This window comes from Aspergillus neoniger (assembly GCF_003184625.1).
Source record: "Aspergillus neoniger CBS 115656 unplaced genomic scaffold BO87scaffold_2, whole genome shotgun sequence".
Taxonomy (NCBI): domain Eukaryota; kingdom Fungi; phylum Ascomycota; class Eurotiomycetes; order Eurotiales; family Aspergillaceae; genus Aspergillus; species Aspergillus neoniger.
The window spans coordinates 25,752-39,735 of NW_020291130.1; the positions used below are offsets into that span (position 1 = coordinate 25,752).

The following is a 13,984-nucleotide window of genomic DNA, read 5'->3' on the forward strand; positions in this document are numbered from 1 at the left end:
CGTTATTTGGGAGGAGTGTATTGAGAAAGTCCAACCGGCTGAGAATGCCACGGCCCTTGCCCTTGACTACCGTCTCAAGAAAGCATGAGACAGTGTTATGCTGTGTGATTTTGTTTGAGGTTCCCTCAGATCCTTTTGTATTTCAAAACGTAGAACGACAGAACCAGATAGATGGGGTGAAGGATGGAAAGACTGGATGGATGGAAACTTGGCAGCGATATGAGGTGCGAAAGTAGCCAAAGTTGAGATGGGGAGATGCCCGGGCGGTGAGGGGCGGCCGCCGAAGATTTTGCGGCTAAGCGGAAAGGAGACTAGTGGCTCCCCGCGGGACAATCGCTGATAAGCAGCCGATTTTTTGCGACGCCGCGATTCTTTCCCCTCCTCCAAGACTCGCAGCAAGCGCCACTTCACATCCTCTTCCTCCACGTTCACTACACTTTTGTTCTACGACACAATGGGTGGTCAAAGCAGAGAAGGTAGGATGCCGCCACTTATTCAGAAGCTCATCTTTCATAGCCTCATACTGATCCCCTTTCTGCACAGGTGGCAAGGTCAAGCCTCTCAAGTCCGCCAAGAAGGACAAGAAGGAGCTGGACGATGATGACCTCGCCTTCCAGGCCAAGAAGAGAGCTGGTATGTTTTTCGTTACATGCAAAACTGTGGTAGTCACTTTGCTAATCATATTGGGCATCTGCAGAGGAGAAGGCCAAGAAGGAACTTATGGAGAAGGCCAAGGGCAAGGGCCCCCTGAACACTGGTAACCAGGGTATCAAGAAGTCTGGAAAGAAATAGTCGGACTGTGGGCTTGAGGTTCTATATGTCTTCACGAGATACAACGAGCTACGACCCACAACTCGGTGTGGAGTATTTGCATATGCATTGAGCACTAATACCATGAGCAACCACTTTTCTTTGACACCTTTTCATTTCATAGAATAATGCACCTTTTGCTATCCACCAGAAATATCCACACCGTCAATCACCAGGATCAGCTTCATGATTAGGAGCCCCAACAAGCGGACAGGGTATCATTGCGCACGGCACAGTAAGAAGATAGCCCACTGGCATCGTTAGGAAGAAGTAAACATAAACCCGCTGTATGATGCCCAAGGGTATTCGCAACGCTCAAAGACACGCCCCGGCCAATATCCAGCAGCAGGAAAATCTGACCAAAGGATGGTGAAAAAAGGAAATAAACAAAATGACAATGATAGAGGATTCAAGGGAAGGGAAGGGAATCCTGAAAGATACCCAGAAAAGAAATCCAACGGCCACAGCCGATGCTCTTCAACTAGTCACTCGTTTGACCCACAAGCTACCCCCACCATACCCAAGATCGTCGCGCTTTTTCCAAGCCCTGAACAGCTTCAGACCTATTTCGTGCTCTTCCCGCTTGATCTCCGCAAGTTCTGTCTCAAGGCTGGCCACCGTCCGCTTCACCTCGTCCCTGGCTGCCATGTCGTAGGCAACGGAGCTCGGCTGGATCACTTGAGTCAATTCATAGATGATTGTTTCGACGTTCGCTCTCCGGCGCGTCAGGGTGTCTCTGCGAGCCTCCAACGTCTGGATGCGGTTCTGGATCTGTTCTTCGGGTGTAAGTTGTAACTGATCCTTAGGCGGTTCGGTTTCAGCGGCCTGCGCCGGCGTGGGCTTTCTGGTGGGCTTTTTTGCTGGCGCAACGTTACTAGGTACAGGTCGTTTCCGAGACATGATTGATGGGACGTGTTCAGTGGACTGAGATGCGGCGTCTATGCTACCGCGTGCACTTCCAACAGAGCTGGCGGTTTCTGTAGGTTCATATGTAGTAGCGCTGAAGCGGCTTGCAGGTTGTTCGGCCGCGTCATCAGTTGTCAACTTCAAGTCAGCCAGCGATGACTCCCAGTCATCCGGTGCGGGGAAATCAACACGGGGCGGCTCAGCACTGCTGACAATGCTCGGAGCCGGCTCCTCCGGGGTTCGTGCTCGGAGATTATCCCTGCTAGTTGTGTGCTTAACCCTCTCCGACGCCTTTGGCTTGGAATCACCAGCCGTAATCGTGGTCACAACAGTCGGAACAAACCCGCAAGTGGCATAATCGGGTGTCGTGCTGTGCGCTTCTCTTAGTCGATCGTTACTCCGGGACATGTGCACACGTGATGGTGATCTAGCCCTCGGCTTTTCCTGGATGGGTGCTATTATCGGAGCTCGTCCACTAGGTCCCTTCCAGGGCTCGCGCACTCCAGGTGGGAGCGTGTTCTCGGTTTTGGACAGCCGGGTGCGTGGCTCCGATAGTTTCCTTTTTGAATTCAGATGATCCTTGCTCCAGCCAAAGATATTCGAGCTATGGGATGAGGCAGGCTTTGCCGAGATTTCGGTGCGGAACGAAACGCTGCCAGGAGTTGTCGGGCCAGATCTGCTGAAGTCGCTGGGCGTCAGCTCGCCAGATAAGTCGTCCCATCTGGATGTCTGGCTTCTGGAGGACTTGGGCGTTTGTAGCCGGTCTGCCTGCGAGTTGGCGCGCTTGCGCAAGACGGGCAAATGGCTAGCAAATCTAGTGTTCTCCTTGTTCTCCATGGATCCGGCGCTCGAATCGAGTGTGAAGTCGTCTTCTATGGGTGACACACGCGAGCTGTCGCGACTCGCCGGTGGGCGACCGAAGGAGATGGGGGAATCCGGGGGCGAAATGCTTGCACTTTCGGGTCGATATAGGTCGTGAGTGAAGGTAGCTGGGTTTAGGAGATAATTATGCGATAGGCTAGCGGAACGCTGGTGAGGCTGGTCACCAGTAGCAATGTCCAGGGCATGGGAGGTGGACGCGACCCGTCGACCCGTGTCGGGACGTTGCGCAGGAAGGAGCGAGTCCGTCGGGTTGCTAGAACGTATTAGAGAACACAGCTACTTTGATTACAATCAGGAGAGAAGGATGAAACGACTTACCGGGCAATTGCGGGACGGGACTTGGGATGGGCCAGTGTGTCACTGCTCTGGTTGCCCGGAGCGGGGGACAGAGACCGGTAGACACTATCATCTAGGGTCTTGTCGATCAGTGTTGGCTTCCCGATCACGGGCTTCCGCGAACGATGGAAAGACATTTTCCCCCACATGTTGCCGGTTGGACTCGTGGGTGATAGGATTGGGTGAAATTGATGAGAGATCGGTGGTTTTAAAACTGATTCAACAAATAAGTATGAGACCCCGCGAGGCTAGAACGAAAGTCCAAAATTCCGGAATGTGATCCGTATCTCAACGCATACCTTTAAAGTATTTCTAGATCGTGGTGGAATGGCTAAGCAAGGAGTGACACAAAACGGTCGCTGATTAACATAGAAGAAGAAAAAAGCAATATAGTTATGCTATGGCGAATAGAGGTGGGTTTCATGCAGCTGACATGCCTGCACGTCAGGGAATAGAGCTGAATTGGAGCACAGCAGAACGAAGGGGAGGGAAGAGGGAGAGAGAAAGAGAAGACGAAGAGGGAGGGGAACTAGTGGAGAAGAGCGAGTGAACAATTAATTAAAGGGCTAAAGCTGGTGTTATACTACAGATAAGACCAGACAATTGGCTTGAAAGAAAAGAAAAATAAATTAAAAACGCACGCAGATGCAAAAGCGAGGGGAAAAAATGGAGAAAGAAGAAAGAAAGAAAAAGAAAGAAACACAGCTAATCAAGGTGGTTCTCTCTTTGAAAGCAAACCGGTTTGCCTGCGTGCGAGAAGCGGAGAAAAGAGTAAGTAATGGTAGTAACTAAAGAAGGGATGAAAATTAATGAATGAGAAATGAATGGAGCACGGAGAAGCAACTGACAGCAGCAGCACCAGCACTACTTGGATGCAGCCGGAGGATCCTGTTTCAGAGTCAGTCGGTTAGTTGTGGATGGTCCTTCAATTCTAATTTTAACTGCCCCCATGGTCGAGAGCAGCCCAACGCTCCATCGCAATTAGAGGAGCATCCCAAAATTAGTATGATTACTTTTAGTATAGTTGAACCAGACAGCAATCTCCGTCGCACAGACTCTCAAACGGTCTCCCAAGAATGGTCCGATCAGTTGATCTTCTCTGCCTTGAGATTCTTTGGGTTAATCGTCCGAGCAAAGATTATCCACAATCAACAGAGTAGTAACTACTTAGTAACTACTTAGTAACGGAGTAAACAAACACTTAAATAAATCATTTTACTGCCTGACCCATCAGACATGAACAAGCATACTATCACGTGCCGATAACCCGTGCCGTACCGTATCAGTACCGTAATCGGCCCTGTTCTCCGCACCCAATCCCCCTTCATTGATTGGCTCTTCTCCTCAACTTCGTCATGATCGCGAGTTCCGCGGCTCTCCAACTCCAGCATCATCATCATCTTCATTCCATCACTTTCTCTATCCCCCTCACCTAAAGTTGACACACATCTATACCACAAATCTCCACACACTCAACTCACCATGTCTACCCCAGGTACTCCCAAACTCTACACCATCCCCTAAACCAACAATAACAATTAAACAATCAAACTAACTCCATCCCTCCAGACGAAGCTGTCCCGCAGCCCGCCGAAGTGTCAGTTGCTTACTATCCTCACCCACCACCAACATATCACCCTCTCCTCTACTCTACTCTTCCCAAGGAACCCTCACTAACAAATAACCTATAAATCCAGCATGACAATCGCCACCCCCATCAACCTCATCCTCCTCTCTCTCTTCGTCATCCTCGTCTACCTCCAACTCCGTCCCAAAGCCCCCGTCAGCCTCCCCAAGGGTCCTCCCCCCGTCGTCTTCCGCACCTTCACCCCAACCACTCTCCTCCCCTTCAACGGCGAGAATGACGCTCCCGTCTACCTCGCTGTCCGTGGTCGTGTCTTCGACGTGACTCCCGGCAGGAACTTCTACGGACCGGTACATACACTCACCCCCACCCCGGAAACACCCAGTATCCCCATCAAATAGAAGTAAGTAAAGATACTAATAAAAATCTATGAAACGTGCAGGGCGGTCCCTACGAGAACTTCGCCGGTCGCGACGCTTCCCGCGGTCTGGCTTGCCAGAGCTTCGACGAGGAAATGCTCACCAAGGATCTGAAGGGTCCGTTGGATGATCTGAAGGATCTGGATAACGAGCAGTTGGAGAATCTGCAGTCGTGGGAGGAGCGCTTCTCTGAGAAGTATTTGGTTGTTGGGAAGTTGGTGGCCGAGGGAGATCCGGAGGCTAAGAATGCTTGATCTTGCTATTCTTTATTTTTGTGATAGCGAAGTGGGTTCGATGGGTTGGGATTGTGGGTTGAGTTGGGCGGAGAGGGCTAGATAGATGTACGTTTGGAGATGGTTTCAAGGGACCGAAGATATTATCATCGAGTTCGGTATAAGCGATTCATATCCTATTCTAAAAGCGTTGGTATTTTAGTCATGCTGAAATGAGGATCAATTAAATTCAGTTCAATGGTTTCGGGATCTTAAGCTGACATTGATATGATCGGGTTATTGTACACTTGGTTGCATTGTTCGACTTGAAATATCAATAAATACTAAAATTTATTACTCGAAGTATTCCACTTCCACTATTCATCCTTCCCTTCCGTCCCCAACTTTTGCACCAGACAGGATTCAGTGAATATCGTAGACCGCCTCCACCCCCTCTCAAGACCCGCAGTCATTATGTGATGTCATAACGTCGTATCCCTTGAACAACGCCCCCCGTAAACATGAATAACATCGAAGAAAAAGTATCAGAAGTCGGGTTGGTCTGTTTACAGTTCGACCCGCATGCTCGAGGCAGCATGGGATCCCTGCGCCTTGGCTTTCTCAGCAGCCTCAGAACCCTTAGCCTTGGCCTTCTCAGCGGCTTCCTGGCCCTGGGCACGACCACTGGATGCGCCAATCTTCAACTGGTCCAGAAGCCACTGGCCGGCATCTTGCATCTTAGCGAAGATAGTTCCCGAAGGGGACGAGGTGCCGTAGCGGAAGTATTCGGCATTGCGGCGAGCAGCGGCGCGAAGTTCGTTGATTCCGGAGCCCTGGTAGACCGGGATGCCGTACGAGTCAAGGTAAGCCTTGAGGTCGGAATGAGTCCAGGTGTCGAAGGCGGAACCCTTGGCTGCATCAGTGGCCTGCGCCATGTAGGAGGTGGCCGATGCGAAGTTTGCACCTCCGGTCTTGGATGCTTTGGCATAGTTTTCCTGGGCTTGCTTGACAAGCTCGTCGCGAGTGATGTCGGCGCGGTGGGCTGCCTTGGCGTTCATGGAGGATAGGTACTTCCTAGATGGTTGTTAGGATATCCCATATACGGTCACCGGTCTGGAGGGGACTTACTTCAGGTGCTCAGTGTCCCAGGTATCAAAGGTCCAAGCAGACCAGCCAGTGGCTGCCTTGTGGCTGTGGAGCCTCACCTTAGCAAGGAGCTCGTCTCGCTTGCCGCTCTGAGGCACAGGGACTCCGCGCGCATCGAGGAAAGCCTTCAAACGCGAGTCGGACCAGCCTTCAATGACGGTATCGAAGCTATCTTGGAACTTGGCCTGAGCAACATCTGTGGCCTTATCGTACTCGTTACCAGCTTTGGAGGTTGCGGCACCAATGATCTGAGTAGCGGTGGACGAGATGGTGGCAGAAGCCTCCGAAGCCTGGCTAACCAGAGAGGCGCGGTGCTTCCTCGCCAGAGCTATGAGTTCATTGCGTCTAGATCCCTGGGGTACCTTGACACCATGCTCATCGAGGAACTTCTTCAGATCGGAGTCGGACCAAGCCTTGAACAGGGCATCGCTCAAAGTAGCCTGCGCAGCTTCCGCGGAGGCGGAGGCGGAGGCAGCGATGCTCTTCGCATTCAGACTGGCCAGTCGAGCGTTACGGCGGACCGATGCAATAAGCCTGTCGCGCGTGGTGGGCTGTGGAACCGGCCAACCACGCTCATCAAGCCATTCCTTGAGATCAGACTCAGTCCATTGCTCATATACCCAGTTACCAGGGTAGGCGACAGCCTCTCCAAGCTTCGTGGCAATAGACTCATAGTTTTCGCGAGCAGTTTTCAAAAGCGTGTCACGCTTGCGAGGCTGGGGAGCAGGAATACCATGACGGTCAAGGAACGACTTCAACTGGGAGTCGGTCCATCTGTGTAGACTATTAGTACATTGTATTACGTGAAGGACAGCCTCGCAGGTCTTACGTGTCAAAGAGCCATTCCTTGGCATCATGCCAGTGATCATGAGAGTGCTGTGTAGCATGAGCCAGGGGCTTTTGGACTTTAGCTTCCCAGTTGGACTTCACAAGGGACTCTAGATCCTTGCGATCGGCCGGCGACGGGTACGGGATGTCTATAGACATTGTCAACTATGCAACAGAGAAAGATCTATACGGGAAGGGAAGCATACCATGATCAGAAAGCCATCTTTCTAACTCGGTTTCATGCCATTTGTTGTAAACTGATGGATGTTAGCGGTTGTCTCGGCATGGGAGCAGTCAAAGCCGTCATTGGTATAGAGGTTGACATACCAGCCTTGCTAAACCAGCTGGAAGCTCCAACCGCCTCAAAGGTTGCGAGCGCAAATACCAGATACGAAGCCAAATGAAGCTTCATCCTGGCGAGAGGTAGAGATTATATCGAGCGTTGATTGTTGTTGTTTGCTTATAGAGTCAAGGTCAGCTCTCGCTCTACCATGAACCATGTAAAGTATCAGTGAGAGCAACTTACAATTGTGAATTGTGAGATCTTAAGCAACAGAGATTAAGACTACAACGTCCCGGGATGAAGATATTTATTGGTCGCAGAGCTGGCGATCTCTCGTCAAAAAGAAGAATCAGGGAGGCGGCGCGGGATGAGCGTCGAGTGACGTATGACGAGGAGCAGGCCAGCTTCCCCCAATTCTGGCGTCATCGATGATAGAGTGGCCCATAGTTAGTGCCCCAGCTTGCAGTTGAGTAAGCTTTGCTGGCTTGCTGGGCTGACTCCATTCACTGTCCGGTCCTTTGTCCCACCGCCTGCGACCGGGGGGGAACTTTCGTGACTTGGTTGACTCCGTGAACAAACAATATACATCAAGTATACTATTGATGTTTCTTAATGCAAGGCACATGATCTGCCGCTAACTCTTTAGGGCGATCGGCCCAGCCTTGCCTATTTGGGCAATGCGGAGACGGGCGATAAGGAGAACAAGTGCTTAGTGATGGCTAGTCAAGGGAACTAATCTGCTAACTCATTCCTCACTCCTCCTACTTTGGCACTATCTACCCTACTCAACTAATATCTACCTGACAAGTCATCCTCATCCACTTCCTCTGCCACACAGGTCCAATCAACGCGGGTGTGTGCTGGTATGAGAATGTTGTTTTAGGATCCAATAATCCGCTGCTGTCTCGGGCCGCCTCCGCCTTTCCCTCCAAACCGCCCCCTATGCTCGGGGTATATGTAGAAGTCCAGCTGTGCTCGACGTCCCGCTTGCTGAATTAATTGATTTGATTCATACCATCTGTCTGGAACAGTTATATCTGGCTGGTGACAGCCATATATCGGGTATATACGTGGTTCTGTGTGTGCAGTCATAGCTGCTTCTCAACATGGATCTCTCCAATCCGCGATGCGAGCATCTGGCCTCGCCTGATATTAAAAACTTCATCCTCTCCATGTATGTATTGTCTTCCAACCATTACCCAAGTTAACTCTAGCTCAAGCTAACTGCATCCAGCCTCATCGTCTTCGGAATCCTCCTCTCCTACACTCCCCAACATGTCCGCATCCTAACAATGAAGACCTCCTTCGGTATCTCACCGTACTTCGTCCTCCTAGGAACCACATCTGGTTCCTCGGCACTAGCCAACGTAATCTCGCAACAACAAAGCCTCCACGACATGGCCTGCTGCAAGGAAGTCAACGGAATGGGCTGTTTCGCAGGAATTCTCGGTATCCTCCAAGTCGGAACCCAATGCCTTTGCTTCTTCATCATGTAAGTCCAGCCCCATCCCCCTCTCATTATTCTCACCCAAAAGTTCCTAATACTGATATCAAAATTCAGTCTATTCCTCTTCGTTCTCTTCTTCCCCCGAAATACCACCCACCTCCCCAAATCCAGCCCAACCTATCGCACCGCCTTAACCGTCGCCGTCATCTGCATCATCCACGCCGCCGTCATGCTCATCACCACCCTCGCCGTCGGCTACACCCGCCCTTCTTCCCTCCAAGCATGGTCCAACTTCTGCGGCATCCTTTCCGCCCTCCTCGCCTCAATCCAATACTTCCCCCAGATCTACACCACCCTGCGACTCCGCTGCGTCGGATCGCTTAGTATCCCCATGATGTGCATTCAAACGCCCGGCAGTCTCGTCTGGGCAGGCAGTCTAGCAGCGCGATTAGGTCCAAAGGGGTGGAGTACCTGGGGTGTGTTGATCGTGACTGCTTGTCTGCAGGGGACGCTGCTGTGCTTGGGTGTGTTCTTTGAGTTCCTAGGACCGAATCGGGGACACGGTCATGAAGGACATGATAAGGATACTGTGGTTGCGAGGGGAGAGGATGGGGAAGAGGAGGTGGCGCATGAAGATGATCAGGACTTGCCGTCCGAGGAGACGCCTTTGTTGAGGGATCAGTGATGAACATCTTCATTTGTTTGGCTTTTGGAGAGTCTGATATGTGGTTGGTTGGTTGGTTGGTCGGTTGGTTCGAAGATGCAAAAGCGCAAAACTGTACTTCTTCTTCTTCTTCTTCTGAGATCGTCCTGTTCTGTTCACATGCCATGTATATCCTACCTACATACCTTGCTTGGATAGACTATACTTCTTGGCTGCAATGTATCAATCGCTGCTGGCGCAGCTGTGTATGATTGACTGTTCTCGGTTCCAGGCACAAACATGATAGATGGAAAAGGGGTGGATAGTATAGTACATATATTAGTAAACAAGGAAGAGAATGATATAAACTCTCACAACGAAAGGACAGGGGAATAAATTGAAACACAGCAACCAAAAGCATGTGTCGATCCTCTTGGAACTAATTCATTAACTTCATCTCATGGAAAGCTGTCTACTGAATGGGAGCCCCCTAAGTCACCCATCACACACGTCACACCAAAAACCCCGCTGATTCCTCATGATTCAAGTTTAACCCATGATGAGACGGAAGATGTCGTTGAAGACGTAGTAGCTGCCACCCTCGGGGTTGAGAGTGAAAGTCTGGGTGTAGTTCATGGGGCGGGGCTCATCATCGACCTATTAAGAAAGGCGGAATTAAGTCAGTTAAATTAACAGCAAGCCAACCTCGGTTGATTTAGGGGGGTGCGGGTGCGGGAGAAGAGGGAAGGCATTCTTCCGCTAACGAAGGCAGGGTACATACGATGAGGGCACCGGTAACCATGACGATGATGCTGCCGTTAACAGAGGGCTGAGCATCGAGAGTGGAGATCTGGTGCTGGACCTTCTGGAAAGGAAGGCTCTGTAATTCATCGCATCGCATGTGTCAGTCAAGCTGGTAATGGGTCTCAGCAAAGGCTAGTGAGAAAACTAACGGTCAGCTTCTCCATGATGGGGGCGACGCTCATCTGAGAAGAGGTCTCGAAGGTGAGCATGGAGTTATCGCGCTATCAATCAGGAGATGAATACGTTAGCCGAATAAGAGCATACTATAGAGGGATTGCGGGGTATTCAGCGTACGTAGAGACCGGCCAGCTGCTGACGGTCCGAGTCAAAGGTCTGGTAGTAGAATTGCACAAATTGCTCTGTTCGTAGCGACATATGTTAGGCCATGTTATGGAGGCAGTCTATTTGGGTAGACTCGGGTGTCTGCGACGCATATGGGAATAGGAGGGGGACTGTCTGATGCGACGATGCATGCAGTCATCCCCTGATTGATGGGGTATGGGGGCCAGATCGGAGGTAATAACACGTACGTGCGATGTTCTGGAAGTCTAAATGTTGAAGGCAATGCGTTAGCTTTCACTGTCAGGATTGTATGTGAAGGTGGTGGTGGGTTTCGCCGTGGAGGGGAGCCCAAGAGCCTCAGAGAGGGGCAGCAAAACATCAGATGAGATGGACGGGGCGTCGCATCGAGGAGAGCGACGGCGCGAGAGTGGACTTACCGGCCATTTTGATGGATGTGGTATTTGTGAGATCTAAAAAGAAGAAGATGCAAGGAGATGAGGCAGTGGCAGTGGGATAGACAGGAAGGAAAGAGTCGAGGTTGACATCAACATCAAAAGTATTTCCGTCGCGAGGGGAATTGTGGGGCGCCGCCAGGGTCGGTGCCTTAGCGCCCTTAAGGCAGCAAGCATGACACTCCGCTCACTTTTTACAGCTTCACTTTCATACATCTTGTTGACTGATAGTTTCTACATCTGCAACCAAACTCCTACTGCATGGTAGGCAGTGCCCATTGTGATGTGATAATACGAGAAAAGGTATCGTAACCCAACATTATAACCTAGTAATATAGACATATCATTCCGTCTTCACCATTCATACCCGAGCAGCCCTATATCACTCATCGTCTGAATCGGCAAACATATCTTCGGCTTTAGGCCGCGGCTTTCGGGCTGGCGGCTGGTACTCCGGTTGGGCTGGTGGCTCGGCTGGTTTTTGTGGTTGCTCTTCCGACTCCCTGGGATCTTCCTCTGCAACAGAGTCTTCTTCCATTGGCTCTCCATCCGGCCCTTCCAAATCGCTGTCCTCCATAGGTTCTCCATCAAAATCACTCATAGATTCCCCATCAAAACTCTCAACCGCTGCTGGTGCAGCCGTCGGCTTATCAACATCCATCCGGTGAGTATGTGTTTCAGACGCTCGCCCAGGATCAAACTTCCCGGAGGTAGCATCTTCATCGACTGTCTTCCAGCGGCTCTTGTTCTTGGAGAATGCACTCGCAGCGCGTTCGGCCTCGGCCTTCTCCCTCTCTTCTCGTAGCTCCTCTTCCGTGAGCGGCGGCTTCTCAAAGATCTGGAAGAAGTGTTCTTGGCTTGACTGTGGAAACACACACCAGCCTTCCCACAGGTGAAGAAGAGTGCCAACACTACGCTTCCACTTTTCGGCCCTCAGTCGGCCCCATCTGAAGTCCTTCTCAAGTCTCCCTAGATGCTCAAACACCTGGTGTGTCTTCAACGCAGACTCGAAAAGCTGCCGATACCGCCAAGCATGTCGCACGCCGCTCGTGGCGGAAGATGAGAGGATGTCGGATACTAAGTAGAGACCAACTAACTTTGCAGCTGATGTATCCAGATTCTCCTTCGTCGGTGGCCGCCCTTCCTCGGCGGGATTATCCTTGGCTAAGTCTGCTTGTTCGCGACGGGCAATTCCTGTTTCTGCCTCACGATCGGGATTTGCCCCAGTGTAGGCAAACGGGTTCATGATGTTCGATACAATCATTTCCACGACTTCGTCGGCCCCTGCGCCCGCGTGCTCAATGGCGAAAGCAGTAACTCGAGCAACATCTCCCTTTCGTAATTTGGCATGTGTAGTCGGAAGTCGAGCAAGCAGATGGGTTAGCTTGGCCTTCTGTAAAGGATTCATATAGCCCAGTCCCTCATTTGCGGCGCCAGGACCCTCTGCTGGCGGTGCACCGCCAAGGTTCCGCCTTTCGTCCTCATAATCCGACATCTCTTCGTCAGAGGAGTCGTAGTCATCGTCCGTTACAAACTCGTCCATGCGTGTTGTATACTCGAACTTGATATGTGCCTCCGGCGGGGCCCAATTCGCACCACCCTCGAATATAGTGCATGGTGGTTGCGGCCTACCCCGTCGATGTGCAGGAGGGCGGGTATTGGTGAGAATCTCCCACAGTTTCCACCTATAGTACACACCACCAGCACTTCTAGCATTCCAAATCCATGCCCATTTCTCGTCTCTCTGAACCTCGGGTCTGCTCATGAGCAGCGCCTCAAACTCCGGTCCATAGCTCAATAAGTTCTCCAGTGTCTTGTGTATCAACCTCAGCTGTTTCAAGTCTGACGGTGCCTTCACCTCAACCTGGGTGGAAGGACCAGGCCTCCCATAAGCCAATCCGTACGACGACGGTGGCGCGAATCCTCCGCGATGCAACCCCGGGGGTGGAGCACGATTGAGTCGTCCAGGGATATCGGGCGTTATCGACTTGGCGCCAAAAGGAAGAGAGCTTGCGGAAGACAGGCCGACAGTGACCGGCATCGTCGAGCCAATAGCGGCAGAGGAAAGGTGTCTCGAGATTGTCAAATAGTATCCCCATCCTAGGTATCTATTCTGTAGAGCGCTAACAGTGCTATCGATATCCGAGGCCGCAGACTCATTTGCGAGAGTCACAATGGCGGCCACCGACTTCCGGTCGTTTATAGGCTGACCTGGGGGTCGCAGGATCTTAACATTATCGACAGTCAACACAGAGGGTATCAAAGACTTAAGCACCGAAGGCGAAGTTCCCGGCGGTAGAGACGCAAGATATAACGTAGGTTTCGCAGCAGCCCGTTCAGCCTCTTTCGCATCAGCAGCTGCTTCATCCTCATCATCCGAAGCACGGAAAGCCGACGCGGCAGCCGGTGCAGTATTATCAAACCCCAATACCCCCGACGCTGTATCCCGATTACGGTGTATTGGCTGAAACCCTTCGTGTGGGCGCTTTCTCGGAGGTGGTGGTCCCAGAGTACCAGGACCGCTCAAGCGCGGCCCCGAGCTCGTGAAATGGCGTTTTCCGGGGCCTCCAAAGCCTGGATTCTTGGGGGGGAATCGGCTCAATCGTCCATCGGAGGAATGTCGGTCGTGTGCTGGCGAGTCATCTTCGAATGACTTGACGAAGTCCTCGTATACGGCGGCGGTCTCGGCTTGCTCGCGGGCTCGTTTGGCTTCCGCTTCGGCTTTCTGGCGTTCGAAGAGCGACTTCTTGGGGATCGCGGACAGTTTGGCCGAGATGTCCGGGAAGCCTTTTGATTTCGACTCATCCGACATGGCGGCCAAGCTTCAGCGGCGAGAAGCCTCTTGTTGGGGGAGTAGGTATGTTTGACAGAGGGGGAATTGGAGAAGCTGGTCGGTCGGTCGGCCTTGGGCGCGGAGCGGAGATAGACCGGTTGCGGCCTGAGGCATGC

General features: G+C 51.7%; 7 protein-coding genes across 7 annotated transcripts; 3 read left to right on the forward strand and 4 right to left on the reverse strand.

The window, feature by feature from the left end:
- The first annotated feature begins 288 nt into the window (after nt 1–288).
- Nucleotides 289–988, forward strand: BO87DRAFT_372177 (translation machinery-associated protein 7). The gene is made up of 3 exons (XM_025622226.1): nt 289–476; nt 544–633; nt 698–988. Exons 1-3 carry the CDS (start codon nt 455–457, stop codon nt 790–792), a joined length of 207 nt encoding a protein of 68 aa, XP_025484433.1. The 5' UTR covers nt 289–454; the 3' UTR covers nt 793–988.
- A 1-nt stretch (nt 989) lies between these two features.
- BO87DRAFT_74388 (uncharacterized protein) lies at nt 990–3,405 on the reverse strand. Its single transcript, XM_025629527.1, has 3 exons — nt 3,234–3,405; nt 2,917–3,148; nt 990–2,851 (listed from the first exon to the last, which is right to left on the reverse strand). Exons 2-3 carry the CDS (start codon nt 3,081–3,083, stop codon nt 1,288–1,290), a joined length of 1,731 nt encoding a protein of 576 aa, XP_025484434.1. The 5' UTR covers nt 3,084–3,148; nt 3,234–3,405; the 3' UTR covers nt 990–1,287.
- A 762-nt stretch (nt 3,406–4,167) lies between these two features.
- Nucleotides 4,168–5,192, forward strand: BO87DRAFT_348544 (cytochrome b5-like heme/steroid binding domain-containing protein; the record flags this gene model as incomplete). Its single annotated transcript, XM_025620971.1, has 4 exons — nt 4,168–4,429; nt 4,504–4,531; nt 4,632–4,869; nt 4,962–5,192. The coding sequence occupies exons 1-4, from the start codon at nt 4,417–4,419 to the stop codon at nt 5,190–5,192; spliced, it is 510 nt and encodes a 169-aa protein (XP_025484435.1). The 5' UTR covers nt 4,168–4,416.
- Nucleotides 5,193–5,601: 409 nt separating this feature from the next.
- Nucleotides 5,602–7,962, reverse strand: ish1 (double-strand break repair enhancer MSC1). Its single transcript, XM_025622227.1, has 6 exons — nt 7,651–7,962; nt 7,452–7,583; nt 7,331–7,381; nt 7,126–7,273; nt 6,279–7,070; nt 5,602–6,224 (listed from the first exon to the last, which is right to left on the reverse strand). The coding sequence occupies exons 2-6, from the start codon at nt 7,534–7,536 to the stop codon at nt 5,717–5,719; spliced, it is 1,584 nt and encodes a 527-aa protein (XP_025484436.1). The 5' UTR covers nt 7,537–7,583; nt 7,651–7,962; the 3' UTR covers nt 5,602–5,716.
- A 311-nt stretch (nt 7,963–8,273) lies between these two features.
- On the forward strand, nt 8,274–9,628 carry BO87DRAFT_74578 (PQ-loop repeat-containing protein). The gene is made up of 3 exons (XM_025629528.1): nt 8,274–8,581; nt 8,642–8,899; nt 8,969–9,628. The coding sequence occupies exons 1-3, from the start codon at nt 8,514–8,516 to the stop codon at nt 9,537–9,539; spliced, it is 897 nt and encodes a 298-aa protein (XP_025484437.1). The 5' UTR covers nt 8,274–8,513; the 3' UTR covers nt 9,540–9,628.
- Nucleotides 9,629–10,046: 418 nt separating this feature from the next.
- Nucleotides 10,047–10,676, reverse strand: BO87DRAFT_298100 (nuclear transport factor 2 family protein; the record flags this gene model as incomplete). Its single annotated transcript, XM_025619044.1, has 4 exons — nt 10,047–10,154; nt 10,279–10,377; nt 10,451–10,522; nt 10,596–10,676. 4 exons carry the CDS (start codon nt 10,674–10,676, stop codon nt 10,047–10,049), a joined length of 360 nt encoding a protein of 119 aa, XP_025484438.1.
- Nucleotides 10,677–11,351: 675 nt separating this feature from the next.
- BO87DRAFT_411942 (coatamer subunit protein) lies at nt 11,352–13,888 on the reverse strand. Its single transcript, XM_025626475.1, has one exon. The coding sequence runs from the start codon at nt 13,845–13,847 to the stop codon at nt 11,418–11,420; it is 2,430 nt and encodes an 809-aa protein (XP_025484439.1). The 5' UTR covers nt 13,848–13,888; the 3' UTR covers nt 11,352–11,417.
- Between the last annotated feature and the right edge of the window lie 96 nt (nt 13,889–13,984).

Coding starts and splice junctions, on each gene's coding strand:
- ish1 (XM_025622227.1), bottom strand. CDS start 7,536: ATGAAGCTTCATTTGGCTTCGTATCTGGTATTTGCGCTCGCAACCTTT. Junction 7,274..7,330: donor AAGATGGCTTTCTGATCATG/GTATGCTTCCCT, acceptor CAATGTCTATAG/ACATCCCGTACCCGTCGCCG. Junction 7,071..7,125: donor AAGGAATGGCTCTTTGACAC/GTAAGACCTGCG, acceptor TAGTCTACACAG/ATGGACCGACTCCCAGTTGA.
- BO87DRAFT_74388 (XM_025629527.1), bottom strand. CDS start 3,083: ATGTGGGGGAAAATGTCTTTCCATCGTTCGCGGAAGCCCGTGATCGGG. Junction 2,852..2,916: donor TCCCGTCCCGCAATTGCCCG/GTAAGTCGTTTC, acceptor AATACGTTCTAG/CAACCCGACGGACTCGCTCC.
- BO87DRAFT_411942 (XM_025626475.1), bottom strand. CDS start 13,847: ATGTCGGATGAGTCGAAATCAAAAGGCTTCCCGGACATCTCGGCCAAA.
- BO87DRAFT_372177 (XM_025622226.1), top strand. CDS start 455: ATGGGTGGTCAAAGCAGAGAAG. Junction 477..543: donor GGGTGGTCAAAGCAGAGAAG/GTAGGATGCCGC, acceptor CTTTCTGCACAG/GTGGCAAGGTCAAGCCTCTC. Junction 634..697: donor CCAGGCCAAGAAGAGAGCTG/GTATGTTTTTCG, acceptor GGGCATCTGCAG/AGGAGAAGGCCAAGAAGGAA.
- BO87DRAFT_74578 (XM_025629528.1), top strand. CDS start 8,514: ATGGATCTCTCCAATCCGCGATGCGAGCATCTGGCCTCGCCTGATATT. Junction 8,582..8,641: donor AAAAACTTCATCCTCTCCAT/GTATGTATTGTC, acceptor AACTGCATCCAG/CCTCATCGTCTTCGGAATCC. Junction 8,900..8,968: donor TGCCTTTGCTTCTTCATCAT/GTAAGTCCAGCC, acceptor ATCAAAATTCAG/TCTATTCCTCTTCGTTCTCT.